The sequence below is a fragment of the Vigna angularis genome, chromosome 3, assembly GCF_016808095.1.
Source record: "Vigna angularis cultivar LongXiaoDou No.4 chromosome 3, ASM1680809v1, whole genome shotgun sequence".
Classification (NCBI taxonomy): domain Eukaryota; kingdom Viridiplantae; phylum Streptophyta; class Magnoliopsida; order Fabales; family Fabaceae; genus Vigna; species Vigna angularis.
In genome coordinates, this window is record NC_068972.1 from 23,652,851 (window position 1) to 23,667,223 (window position 14,373).

General features: G+C 34.7%; 2 protein-coding genes across 3 annotated transcripts; both read left to right on the top strand.

Moving 5' to 3' along the window:
* Positions 1–3,028: 3,028 nt before the first annotated feature.
* On the top strand, positions 3,029–5,797 carry LOC128195959 (inositol 3-kinase-like). Its single transcript, XM_052875186.1, is given in 3 exon segments — positions 3,029–3,993; positions 3,995–4,201; positions 4,471–5,797. Coding segments are annotated over 3 exon segments (915 nt in total). The 5' UTR covers positions 3,029–3,351; the 3' UTR covers positions 4,537–5,797.
* Positions 5,798–6,285: 488 nt separating this feature from the next.
* On the top strand, positions 6,286–8,860 carry LOC128193392 (probable methyltransferase PMT16). 2 transcript variants are annotated; one of them, XR_008247918.1, is made up of 3 exons: positions 6,286–6,370; positions 6,683–6,913; positions 8,462–8,860. XR_008247918.1 is itself a non-coding variant. In XM_052875187.1 (2 exons), exons 1-2 carry the CDS (start codon positions 6,762–6,764, stop codon positions 8,553–8,555), a joined length of 246 nt encoding a protein of 81 aa, XP_052731147.1. In that variant the 5' UTR covers positions 6,600–6,761; the 3' UTR covers positions 8,556–8,860. The 2 variants fall into 2 exon arrangements, 1 of the variants encoding a protein (XP_052731147.1); XM_052875187.1 differs by lacking the exon at positions 6,286–6,370 and having other exon boundaries at positions 6,600–6,913.
* The last annotated feature ends 5,513 nt before the right edge of the window (positions 8,861–14,373 follow it).

Consider the following 14,373-nt stretch of genomic DNA (forward strand, 5'->3'; position numbering starts at 1 on the left):
GTTGGGCCTCGTGTCAGTGTTGATTTGAATCAAAATATTGAGTACATTCTAGAATAGCCTGAGTGGACGGGGTATAGAGACCCACCTCCACCATCACCTCCTCCATCTATGGATGAATATAGTCCAGGACAGACTCAATTTGTGCCTTTCGTCCCATCCGGTGGAACTTCATCGTCACGAGGTTCGAAAAGGAAGGCACCTACGGTCGATGTCATTGATTCTCAATTTGATAAGTTGACGACCAGCCTGGATGGTTTCGCAAATGTCCTAAGCTCATCAAATGTACATTTTATTGTAATTTCTGATGTAGCCGTGCGTCAAGTGTCAGCAATGGAAGATAAAAATCAAATACTACGTTCCCAAACCGAGATCCTTCGTCGCACCCCGAATTACACATATACAGAGGCGAACATTTATGAAATGTTGAGTGCTATGAACAATTCTCATGAAAATTTGCTAGAGCAATGTTATGATTTCTTATGTGGAAACCCCACATGTACAAAGAGGTTGATGGGACTTCCACCACACAAGCGGTGGAATAAATTATGTAAAATGATCTCGGGAGGTGATTGTTAGGAAGTGTTATCTGACTACTTGTATTACTATTATATTGAATAATGTATATGTGATGTAGTTATGACTTATTGGTTTTCCAACCATCTTCAATTTTTAAGTTATGGATATGGTTAGGATGTAATGGTTTGTCCTTGCTTGTTGTTATTTTTAATATTCAATAATTTCTTATAACTTACTTTGTTATTGTTTTCATTAATTGTTTTGTTCAAGAAATTGTCAAATGGCCTCATCATCAACCAAAAGGCCAAGAAAAAGTCGTAAAGGAAAAGAAACCCTCACTAAGGCAGAAGATGCAGCCTATGTCAGACCATCTGTAGAAGAACAATTAGATCAACATCGTGTCTTCACTCACACCCATCAGATGGAAAACTATGCAGCTGATTTCTACACAAGGAATATTGTTGGTCCAAAGATAATGAATTTTGAATCATTTGCCGGTTCAGGGTTATTTTTCCAACATCATCTTCTATTTCAAGGGTGGTCGAATTCCTTACATTGCAGGGACCCTACTATCCGGATTTAATCAAAGTTTTTTATTCAAATCTGAAGATTTCTGGAAATAGATATTTGTTCAGTGAGGTAAACAAGAGAAGAATTAGATTGAAACCTGCTGATTGGTTGAATGTAATTAATATGAAGTATGAGGGTCAAAAATTGTGTTATTCAAATATCCCAAAGGATTTTCCATATGACCGGGAGATGGCATTAGCTACTATGGTTATACTAGAAATGCAGGGTCACCGTGTTAAAACGGTTGGTTGTTTGAATATTAATGATAGACTTTTGCATTATGTTATTGTGCACATGTTGACTCCACGACCTGCGAATTTTGCTAGGTTATTGCAGGAAGATATCTTTATGATATGGGTGCTTAAAAATAATATAGCTATCAATTGGCCTCATCACATCATGCAGCATATGCTTAAATGCAAGGCCGGTGACACACCCCTACCATACGGTGTCCTTATCACACAAATCATGCAATATTGTGGAGTTCATGTTGATGCCGATGCCAGCACTCATATTGGGACCCGACATCATTTTTCAATTAATTCTTTGAAGAGGTTGAATATTGTTAATGTCAACGGTGGTGTTTGGCAACACGATGTCGGTGATGATGAAGAAGAAGAGCAACCAGACCATCATGACAATCCTCTGCAACCTCCTCCACCTCTTTTAAATCCTAATATGATGACTCAAATGTGGGAAGCCTTGCAACACAGAATGTAGGGTATGGAACAAATGCAGGTGCAGGTTCAACGTATTGAAGATAACTTGGCAAACCTTTCCCTCGACATGAACCGCCAATTTGCTCACCTCAATCAGAATGTTAACTTGATTCTTCACCATTTAGATGATTAAGTTCATTATTATTCTGATAATGTATTACATGCCTTTTTTTGTTCTTAAATTGACTTATGTGTTTGAAATATTACATTACCTATTTTTCAATGTTATTATCTTTCACATTAGCTTTGCTAGTTTTATTTATTGTCAACCTGCTGATCTGCAAATTAGATGGACTCTCGAATAATTGATGAACTGCAAAAACAAATTAATCAATCAAGAAGACTATCTGCTACTCTTGAACGACATACACAGGCCATGGAGCGTCGAATATCCCTGGTAAATGCTACGATTCAATCATCTAATCCAACTACAGAAGAAATTGAAAACTTATTACGGACTATGAACATTGAAGATCATAATTTATTCAGACAGTGTTTCGACTTTTTATCTACGCATCCATCCCATACAAGACGTCTAATAGGGATGCCAATACAATATCGTTTCAATACATTGCAACGATACCTTACTGAAGCAACGTCATGAACTATTACAAATATATTTCTATGTTTAAATGTTGCCACTTTTTTTTAGGTCATGTAATATTATAACTTCGTTTAATTATTTGTTTGTTTAAAATTAATCAATCTCACTTCCGTAATAAATACATTTATACTACTTGGTAGTAAATTATATTACAAACAAATATTACAGTTAAAAATAAATTCATTTTACTACATTAAAATTTTATAATTTTTAAAATAGATTTTAAAAATTATTTATAATTTTTATCTCTTTATAAACATTTTTACAATTAAATATAACATTAATAAATAACATTTTATATTACTTTAATAACTAGGGGCATTTTGGTAATATTTAATTTCTACCAATTAAACTAATTTTTTAAATCTATCACATCAATCAAATCCTACACTAATTCTCACCAATTTTACTTCCAAATCCACCCTCAATTGCCCACAAATCCACTAAAAAAACAACTAAAAAATTAACCTCAAATTTATTCAAATCATCTCCCCCAAATCCACCCAACAACAAAGCCTGACAGGGTTAGTCGCACAAAACTTAAATCCAGTGCTTTTATTTTGGTTTTGTTATGATTCACTGAAGAAAAAAACAAAATAAAACCGTTTCTGCTTAGGTCTAGCCAAGAACATAGTTTCCAAAATTGACCAGGATTTCAAATTTTTGAAAAAGTCCAAAAAGAGAGAAAAATCGAACAATTACAATATCCATTGAGTATGATTTGGTGCTTGGTGTCGGCGGTGGAGTCACCTTAGCGTGACACCAAAATCTGTTTTTGGCGCGCGTCCACTTCCTTTCACATCTTCACTGTTCATAACAAAACCCTTCATCATCATCTTCTTCTTCTTCTTTCTTCTGATTGTTGTGGAATTGGCATGAACGATCACAACCCATAAAAAAGACCCTTCATTTCCGTCCCATGATCGACTTTCCACTTTCCTCATGGTCACGGACTCCATAGCCACTCCCCGTCGCGGCCTCCTAGTTGGAAATTACTGCCACGACGTCCTTCACCGCGATGGCCGCATCTCCGCCGAGACCCTGGGCGGGGCCGCCTCCTTCATCTCCGTCATCCTCGACGCGCTCTCTCTCCCCTTCCACACCGTGTCAAAGGTGGGCCCGGATTTTGCCTATGCCGCTGCTACATCCTCGCACCCACCATTAACGATGCCCACATCGCGAACCACCCTCTTCCACGCCCATTTCGGTTCGGGCAACCCGGACCGTCTCCTGAACCGCGTGATTTCCTGCGACCCAATCCGACCGGACGACCTCCCGGTCCAGACCCGGTTCGCGTTCGCCGTGGCGGAGTCGGGTCGGCGGGAGATTCTCCCGGAGACTCTTGAGAAGATGCTCGAGATCTGCGACACCGTGTTCGTCGACATTCAGGGTTTGATTCGCAGGTTCGGTCCCTCCGACGGTCGCGTTAGCCACGTGACGCTCAACGAGAGCGGGTTCCTCCACCTCTTGCCTCGCGTTGCGTTTCTCAAGGCCTCCGCCGACGAGGCGTCGTTCATCGACGTAGAGGAGGCGAGAAGGTGGTGCTGCGTGGTCGTCACGCACGGGAAGGATGGGTGCGAGGTTTTTTTCTGAAAACGGTGCGTTTCGGGCCGCGCCGTGCAAGGCTTATCAGGTTGATCCCACCGGCGCCGGCGATTGTTTTCTCGGCGGCTTTGCTGCTGGGATTGTGAGGGGCTTGAGCGTGCCTGATGCGGCCCTGTTGGGGAACTTCTTTGGGTCGTTGGCCGTGGCGCAAGTGGGACCCCTTAAGCTTGACTCCAACATGGTTCAGGTTTGTTTCTCACAATATTTTTGTCATCAATGGTTTAGTGGCGATGTTGTTTAGGGTAATTTGATGTTGGGTTAGGCTGAAAGGTAGAGAATGGTTAGTTTGACTAGTGATTTTGGATGATTGGATTTGTAGTTTAGTAGAACTGAATAAGAAATACAGAAGGGCATTGGGTTAATGAAAAATGTAACCCTTCTTAATTTGGCTCAACCTTCTTAGATTTATGTTTGTGGCTCTGAGAAAATTTTAGACTGCTGTGATATATATTTCAGGTTGGAAAGATGAAAGAAAAAGAAAGAGGGAGAAAGAAACAAAAAGAGAAAGAAGAGGGGAAGTGAGAACAAAACAGACAGGGAGGTTTAAGGGAGATATGAGAGAACTGAGGAGTCAAAGAATATGTGCACTGCACTTCTATCATTAACATTCAATCTGGATTCAGCTATCTAGAATACAGCAACCCACCTTATCTATAGGCAGCTATCAAACAACTATGAATTAACAGTACCTGGCTGACTAACTAACTAACTAAAACGATTGTCCTGCTTATATATTCACATATCAATCAATTCCCCTTCTTCAAGGATGATGCTTTCCCTCAAGGGTCTTGCATTTCAAATGTAGGGAATTGGTGTTGAAACTCGGTAGAGGAACCCATGTACTCTTTATGAGGAAAATCATGCCACTGCATCAAAATTTTAGTTAGAATTTAAGTGGGAAAGATGAAAGAAACATAAAGACAGGGAATGAGGGGAATAGGGAAGAAGAAAATAGAGAGTTCAAAGAAACTGTGCATTGCACTTGACTATCATTTCAATTTGTCTAAACTCAGTCTAGATGCAGTTGTCTATAATATAACAACCTACCTTATTTATGGGCAATAACCATACATCCACAAACTAACAATAGCTGATTAACCAACTAAAACCTTCGTCTTATTATATTTACATATCATGGTAGATGCTTTTTTAAGAACAAAATAGATAGTTAGATTTATATTTGAGGCCTGATAAAACTTTAGGAGTGCTACGTGTTATTTTTCTTTGTACACCTTGCTACTTATGATTTGTATGGAAACTGGCTATGCTTACCAGTGGAATTTCCATTGAAAACTGTTGTCAGTTTGTTTCATGGCAATCTATATATAGTTGTCAATGTTACTTCAACATGCAGACTGTTAGTGGAAACTTGGGATGTGCTATCTGTTACTTATTATTGAATGATTCTGCTAGCTATGCCATGTCAGAATTGCCTACTTATCAGTGTTGTCTTTTGTTTTCCTTGGTATTATTCTACAAGGAATGAAACATTTTTTTCATCATGGGAAATTTATAATTAGACAAAGGCTATTTGATTATCATCGTGTTTGGGTCCCTGTTACTCACTAACATGCGTGCATCCATTCTAAAGCATTATATGGTTGTTTCTATGTCTTTCAAATAATATGGGATTCAAACGTATATATGCATATTGTATAATTCTAATGCACACGTAGAGCCAGAAAGGTAAGATTAGAAAGAGGGCTAAGTCATTTCTGGATGAATAGGTCAAGCTAAGCCCACTAGTGTGCACTAGTTCACTCTTGGATGTGGGCAAAAATCTAATATGGTGTAAACCAAACTAAAAAAAGAGTAGATTGGCAAAAAGGGTTAGGCCAAACATAGAACAGGTTAAAAAATAAAAGATAAATGAAATCAATTCAATAGATATTCTAAACACGGTCCTGTGAATGACTAAAAATGACGAGCAAGTTGAGTCTTTTTTGAGTTTGTGTACAAGGTAAAACGAAAGTCCTCTAATCCTCCTTGATTATGCCTTTTTTGTGTTTCAAATTTTGATGATTGCAATTTTATGTTGTGTTTTTTAAAGGTATTACAGGTATTCAAGTATTGCAGTACCGATATCTCTTTATCCTTTATTACATAAAAATATTTCAGATATTATATCTAGGGAGAAAAATTGTTTGGAGAGTGCTTATGATCCTTTTTATTAAAACTGGAAACGAAAACACCTAGTAAAACTCAGCCTGCAGCCTTGGAAAGGTTAGAAATTTGTAAGTAATTCACGTGCTTCAGTTTCCATTTTGTCTTGGTAGGCTTTGAGATGATTGATGCAATTGCTGAGTCGTAGGGGATTCCTATGAACACTGCCCATTCCAAGCCATTTTCGGAAAAGGTTTGCTTGTTCCCTTTCTTAGATATTTCTATTTTCTATTTCTCTCTCTATGTTTATTGTATTCATGAATTAGTAGGAAACAGGATGTGCTGATTTTTTTCTCTCTGTTAACCATTTGAGATTTAACTTTAGCTTGTCACTTGCCACTCTCAAAAATTTATTGACCACGAGTTCCTTTAATCGCTTAAGCTTATAGTCTACTTTGAAGGTAGCTTTTCTAATATGCACATTGAAATTTACTCTTATTGGTTGGAATTTTTGTGAAGTTATATGTACTATTGAAAGTATTTAAGTTTAATATTACAACCACAGGGATAGGAAAATCTCGAAATTGACAATGACTGCTAAAGGAATACCAGTATTTTCGGCAGTTTAAGCTCTGACAGAGTGGATGGTGTTTAGCTCCCTTAGATTCTTGGGAGGCTTTGCAGCTGCCCTGATTGATGATCCTCTGTGGGTCATGAACACTGTCCCTATTGAGGCCGAGTTCAACACCCTCGGTGTCATATATGAACGTGGATTGATTGGAACCTACCAAAACTGGTATGCCTTTCTTCCATAATAGTAAATTAGTAGAGGGACTCATTCTAGGAAAAGTAGAACATAGTTGGGGTAGAAAGTAGCTTTCTCATTGACTAATTAGATTAGAAGCATATCTCACTTTAGCTTAATTTCTGTTCATCACTGCTAAATGCTTAAACACAACTCAAGTGGTACCAACTTTTGTCCTTTACCATAGACAGGGCACTGTTATACAGATACACTTGTTTAGCTCCCTTAGTTTCTTCTCATTTGAATATTGGGTGTTTAGAAGAGCTTATACTGAGCAAGTGGCACCAAAAAGAATTAATGTTATTTACAAATCCTTGGTGATAGAATGTATATTATTCCGTGTGTAGAAAGTGAAGAATATCATCATATATATGTATACTCGTGTTGATTATAGATGTGAGGATAAGGAAATAAGGGAAATAAAAGCGCGTCCACAAGATTCTGCAGATAATATATGCCAAACAAACCCTTCTGGGACTTTCTTTCTGTCCTCAAAGCTGATATTAATTTCTGCTTTTTTTGTAAGATCCATTCACGAGGTGTTGCGTCAAAGAATTCATTAGATGCCATCGTGTTTCTTAACATTAAATTCTATGGAAGCACTTTTATTTATAACAAACACCAAACTTCATTGATAATTCATATATGTATATATCATATGGGTTCTATTAAAGCAAGTCATTGTAGTTTGAAACACTTGGAGCACAGGTAGACTAAAACTTGTCACTTTCTTTTATTCCCCTTTCAACCCATTTCCTGTCCCGAAAATATATATGCAAGTTTTATATGCTTTCTTATTGAATCTGTATTTAATCTTATATATAAAGTTGCTTTGACTTCATGTTTGAATCCTGTTATTGAATTCTTTGAAAAAAGACATTGATGATTTATGGTCTCAACGTTTTGAGGACATAAATTTTTCTTAAGAAATTTTCTTTTGTTGTAACTTAGTGATTTTAAGGAATTGGATTTAGTTGGTCAATTTCTTATGAATTTCACCACTTTAATGCATTACACATTTTTGCTCATGCATTACAGAACCTATCAAAACATAACCATTAATTAAGATATTTGTAAGTGTCATGGTTTGGAATACTCATTAATCTACTCATCCCAATAGCTCCAGCAGGAACAGATATTTCTGACTATCTGTCATATTTTTCTTCAATTTTATAGGAAACAGAGTGAGTCAAATTTTAAAAATTAATTAAATTAATATATGTTTTATATTATTATTTGGAAAGTTATACATTATCATTATTTTTATATATTACGTATCTTATCAAGAAAGTGTTCTTAATAAAGTTGCTTACTACAAACACAACATGTTTCAGAATCTGACTATTACTTACCTCAGAGGCCTCGAGGCCTCAAAACTTTACACTTTTGGTGCATGAATTATATCATTTTTATAATATTGGTAATAGTTTGCGTCTATGGAGTATTCAATGTGCCACTTTTTCTGCTTCAATTGACCACTTTAATTGTTGTTTTGGTGTATTCAATTAAATTTCATTTTCATTTTTTTTGTTAAAACAGGTTTATGGCTGATCCATCTACACCTACACGACCACAAAGTGAGGACCAAAGTCAATCGTCTACCCAACCAAGTGTAGACGAGCGACTAGGCTAAAAGACTTGACTGTTAGTCGTAATGTTGATCAGAAATTGCCCATTCAATTTGATATGAGTACAGGAAAAGTTATTGGAGACAACCGTGCAAGATTCACTAGCTTTGTGGCCTTACTTGGTAGAAGTATTGTTAGTATTCTTACTTGGTAGAAACTTGGCTACACTTAAATAGTATATGTACATTAATGTAATATTTGGATTTAATATATAGTTTCATGTATAAATGATGTATTAAATATTAGACTATTTAACTTTTGAAATGAATTCTATTTTGTTAGTTTCAATAAATTTGTTTATTTAAAGCTATATTTATTATAAATGGATTGGATGAGATGATAATACAGGAATATTATTATAATTTCATTGGATGGTCAAATGTAATAATCAATTTTTTTTTAAAAAAACATTTATTATAACGTACTAAGCAATGTATGATATGGTACGTTGATCACATATTATAACGTACAATAATATGTACGTAATAATATATAACATATTATAACGTACAAAAATCTTCTACGTTATAATATCTTCCACTTATTACAACGGACAAACGAAAGATTTGTTATAATAAACTGTGTATATTATAACGTACTTCTAAAACTACGTTATAATATGTTGAACATACTATAACGTAAATTTTTGTTACGTTATAAATGCGCAGACTTATTATATCGCTCAGAACTATGTCCCCAGTAACTACGATATAAAAGATCATTTTTGTACGTTATAAAAAGTCATTTTTCCTCTAGTGACCCCTCCTTGGACTTGCTGTGAAGAAATTGAGTAGAAGTTTGCCACGTTTTCAAGATGAAGGATGTTGTGTTGGAGAATTAGTTTTTTCCAAACTTGCTTGGAAGGTCTACCAAGATCTTTAAATTGATGCATTGATTTCAGTTCAAAGAGTCCTCTATTGTATCAAATTTTGTGCTCTCTTGGTTGTTTTGGCCTTTCAATCCTTGCTCAAAGAGGTTCCAAGCTTCTGGAACAATTTGTATTCAGCCCTTGAGATGCAATCAGATATAGGCTTGATGATTTTCACGTCAAATTAATAGCACTTCAGCTTAAATAGATCCATTTGCATCTCCTTGAAGATCACCATTTCATTTCTAGGCCTACACTATTTATCACAGAAAAGCTAATGCTCCAATTGAGCAAATCAATTTATTCAATTGGTCCAAAATTGATGATTGAATCAGCTTGAATTTAAGGACCAAACTGGTCAAAACAGAACTGGATGAAAACTAGGTTATTCTCCAGAAGACAACACCAAACTACACCAAAAATCAGAAAGCTGAATTGGTTTAAAAAAGGTGTGCTGAAAACTGTTTTGAATAATTTTTAAAAGCTGAAGTCTGCACCTTCAATTCATGATTACCAAGAGAGGAATAAAAATGAGTGAGCTTAGGGACTTGTTTGCCCAATACATGAAAAATAAAAATGAAGGTGAAAAAAAAGAAAGAAGGAAGGATGAAAGCTACAAGCCTTACCTAGGATTTCCTTTGTTTTATTTTCACGCTCTAGGCTTTTGTTCCATTAGAAGTCCGAAAATTAGAAGTCTAGGTGTTTTATCTTTCTTTTTGATTGTTTGAGTCCATTTTTAAATTCAATAGTGAATCTTACTTTGAAAATGGTCAAGTAAGTAGCTTTAGACATTCTCGCTAGGTAAGACTTGGTATTTAAGCGGCCTTTGGTTCAGCTCTCTTACCTGAGAATTGTCTCTTGGCAAAATCTTAAACCTTTTCAAACTAAGAATCAACTTTTTTGAAATTAAAACATGTCTGTGGTAATTTATAATTCAGCCACTTTGAATTATCCTTAAGTCACCTCTGAATTTATAATTCAGCCACTCTCCTCTAGCTTCCTTCCTTAGTAGGAAGGCTTTTTGAGCTTAGAGGCTCCAAACACACACCATACTTTCATTTACACTTTCATCAAACACCTTACATGCACCAACCTTCATTGTTTCATTCTTCATTTCGCTGCCACTTTGATTTCAGGAAAGCTATCCTAGTGTGATGCCTGAACGTGCTTGCATCAGAATTCCTAGCCGCTTGGTGAGAAATGATTCCAAAGTGAACTCTCACCTGTGTTTCCTTGACCTAGGGAACGATTCCAAAATTATATGTTTATATATATTTTTTATGTGTGTGTAGAAAATAAAAATTGATATTTTTTTATGTTGACTTGATTTTTTTTCTTTTACCTGTGAGATGCATCAACTTTTTGTTTGCTTAAATAGTTAGTTAAGTTTATATTTATTAGACATAGATAATACAATAAAAAATACAAATAAATGTCTTTTTAAATGTATTATAAGTCAGATTTTTATTTTATATATATATATATATATATATTATATATATATATATATATAAACACTAACAAAATTGAAAATATATAAGATGGATTTTAGAAGTAACAAAAATGCATGTAACGGTATCCGTGTTTCTCCGGTCATGTGGGAAAGTTTATTTGTTGCTATGTATGGTGTGTCTGCCTGATATGAATCTTTATGACGGTTCAGATGAGTACGTACGTGAAAGTAAACACCTGCACCACTTCGGTATTAATGTTAATGATGTCCCCTTTTTTTGTTCTTTGATCAAGGCAATAAATAAGAAGAATAATATCGCATTTTGGAACTAAAGAGGGTAATTACTTTGAAGCTTATTGAGGAGGTAGTTTTGTCAACATTCACAGATTCTGCGTGTTGCGGTTGCTTTCCTTTCTCTGCATTGGCATAAGGATGAGAATATTCTAATTATGCGCGTCAAATTTTGTTGGACATGAGAAAATTTTAAGTAGCCAAACATTGCACTTCAAATTTCTCTCCTGTCATTAATTCATGTCCAAATGAATCTCGTGATTATTCGATTCAACTTTCATGACTGCAATTTATCATTCAAATCATTAATATTTAATAAGCAATCAATCTTTGATATGCGTAGTTCCCTATTGGAAACCATATAGAAGAGGATTAAACATTAGGAACCATATAGAAGAGGATTAAACATTAGGAACCATTAATAAGTAACTTGAATTAGTCTTTGATCTTCTTCTCTGCAAAATATCTTTAGTTCCTTTAAATTTTCTCTTTGTTGGGGACAAAGACAAAAAACTAGAATGATGTATGTGCTCACAGATGAGACCATGACCCTTTATGTAACCTCTATGGTTACTCTTCTTTAATTTCAATAATTATAATTTAGTTCATTCAATAAATTAAAATTACTGTTGGTTTCTACACAATAAATCTTTCATGTCCTTAGCCACATTTACTTAATTAGATCACTTTATAATTGATTAATAAAACACAATGGCCCTAACACATTTAATGATTATATATATATATATATATATATATATATATATATATATATATATATATATATATATATATATATATAAATGACCCAAAATTGCTAACAATTTCCCATTAGTAAATTTATATATCCATATAAATCCTTACAAATGTTAGACTTTATGAGCTCAAAATTGACTTTATATACCTTAAGTATAACCAAAATTAGTGTTGTCAAAATGGGTTGAAACCAGTGAGCAAACTCAACCCATCATGGGTTCGGGCCGGGTTGGGTTGAAAAAACATGTAAAATTTTGATACAAGCCAATTTTGACTTGGCTCACTAAGAACTCGGGCTGAACCCGTGGTGAGCCAGGTTGGCTAACCAACCCATGATTTTTTAAATAAAATGAAATTAATTAATTATTCAATGAAACAAAAAACATTGCAAGTCAAACCCTTATTCTGTTTATGCAAAATCCTTTTTTATATTAATCGGTCCAATTATTATTGTTTCAATTTGATCGATTAAAGTAATCTGTTATAAGAATCTTGGAAGATGAGGGTGAAAAAAGTTAAGTGAGCCAATGAGCCAACCCGTTTAATCCACCAACCCGTAGCGGGTCGGGTCAGGTTCAAATTTTTTCGGCTTGCTAATAAATGACTGAGTTAGGTTGGCTCACTAAGTGGCCAACCTGTGGTGGATCAGGTCGGGTCAAGCTGGTGGCCCTTTTGACAACACTATCCAAAAGTCCCATTCATTTATCCGCATGTAGAACCAAAGCAGTTTTAATTGTAACAATCGCAACCAAACCCAATAGTGGTCACTAATGCTAACGAAACCCAATGACATGGATTCATCATGAAATGTGTAACATGAAAAATTACCTGAAGGTGACCTATACACGTCTGTAGATAGGGGGATCTATGTTAAAGCTAAACCCACGTATCTCATATGTGGTTTTGATGATGACAACAACATAAATTTTTTAATAGTTTCTTGCACATATTAAGCAAAGCTGATGTTTATATATTTGTTTGTGCTTGAACTATATGTTATGCATATTCATTGTGTTTATATTTGTGATATGTGATTATATTTGTGCATATTCATTGGTTAAATTGATAAAATTCTATGCACATTGCATATCTGTATGAATTAATTGATTACAGTAATAATGTAATCTATTAGATTCATAAGATATCAACATTTGTTTAATAGTGGCAAACTGCTAGTTTTAACCGATTACATTATGTGGATAATCGGTTAAAACTTGTGCATTTATATATACTTGATTGCTGAGTGCATTGATGAGTTTTGGTTTGAAAAAGTTTCAAATTTGTTTAAGTGTTGTACTTAACTGATTACACTCTTTTCTTAATTGGTTAAAATGTTCATTGGTTGAAAACTATTTTCTTCATAAGTCATAACTACCTTAACGGTCATATTTTTGAATGCTATGACTTGCATTAATTGCTTAATCGATTACATGTTATGCTTAATTTGTTAAATACGTTAAATGTAATTTTTTTACAACAGTGTTAATTGCTTAACCGATTACATTAGTAACGTAATCGATTAATATTTCTATAAATTGACGCACTGCTTTGTGCATTAAACAACTTTTGGATATTATCTTTCAAATCTGACAAAGTTTGTTGAGTCTTAAATTGTAGGAGCGTTCATTGTCCAAGAATAAAGAAACATTTAATTTGGAAGAAATCGAAGCAAGGATTCTTGAAGAAATTGTTGTGCTTTCATAGTCTGATCAATTTGCACTGAGGTATTCTACTAGAAGATCAGTTTCGTCTACAATCATCTGTATTTAGTGTTTCCTTTTGCCGCTGGCAGGGAAGAGAACAATGGAGTTCTGGTTACTTTGAGAGGGTATCTCAAAGGGGTTTTTGCAAAAAGAGGATTGTTCTTTTTGTGTGTTTGACTTTTTCGTTTTATACTCTTGCTTCAATTTACGTTTTGCAATTGCATTTTCATGTTCCCTTTCAGTTTCATTTACCTATGCCCATTTCGTTTTCTACTACAAGTTCATTGTCCAATTCGTTGCTCAATTTCAATTCCATTTTTACCAATTTTGTTGCGTTTTCGTTTTGTACATTTTCGTCCAGATTTAATGTTGATTTCCAATACTATTTTGTTGTTTTAGTTTCATTTTAATGGTAGCTTAAGTGTGCTTGATTGTTCGTTAGTGAAATTGCATTGTTTCTATGAGACATTGTCATTTTTCTCCTCTGATTTGGTTGAATATTCAATCTTTTTTGAGCTTGCAATTGGGTATACGCTTAGTTGCCTAATTAGTGTTTAATCTTCGCTTAGTTGATTGGACTGTATGATGCGGAATTGATGTTAGCAAAATGATGAAGATGAAGTTTTGATGATGTCCAAATCAAGTCAAGAAATATCAAGTTTCAAGAAGATCATTTGAAGACTTGCATTATTATAGAAAACTTTTGTAATAATTGTAATTAAGTGTTTAGGACATAGATTCTTAGTAGTTTT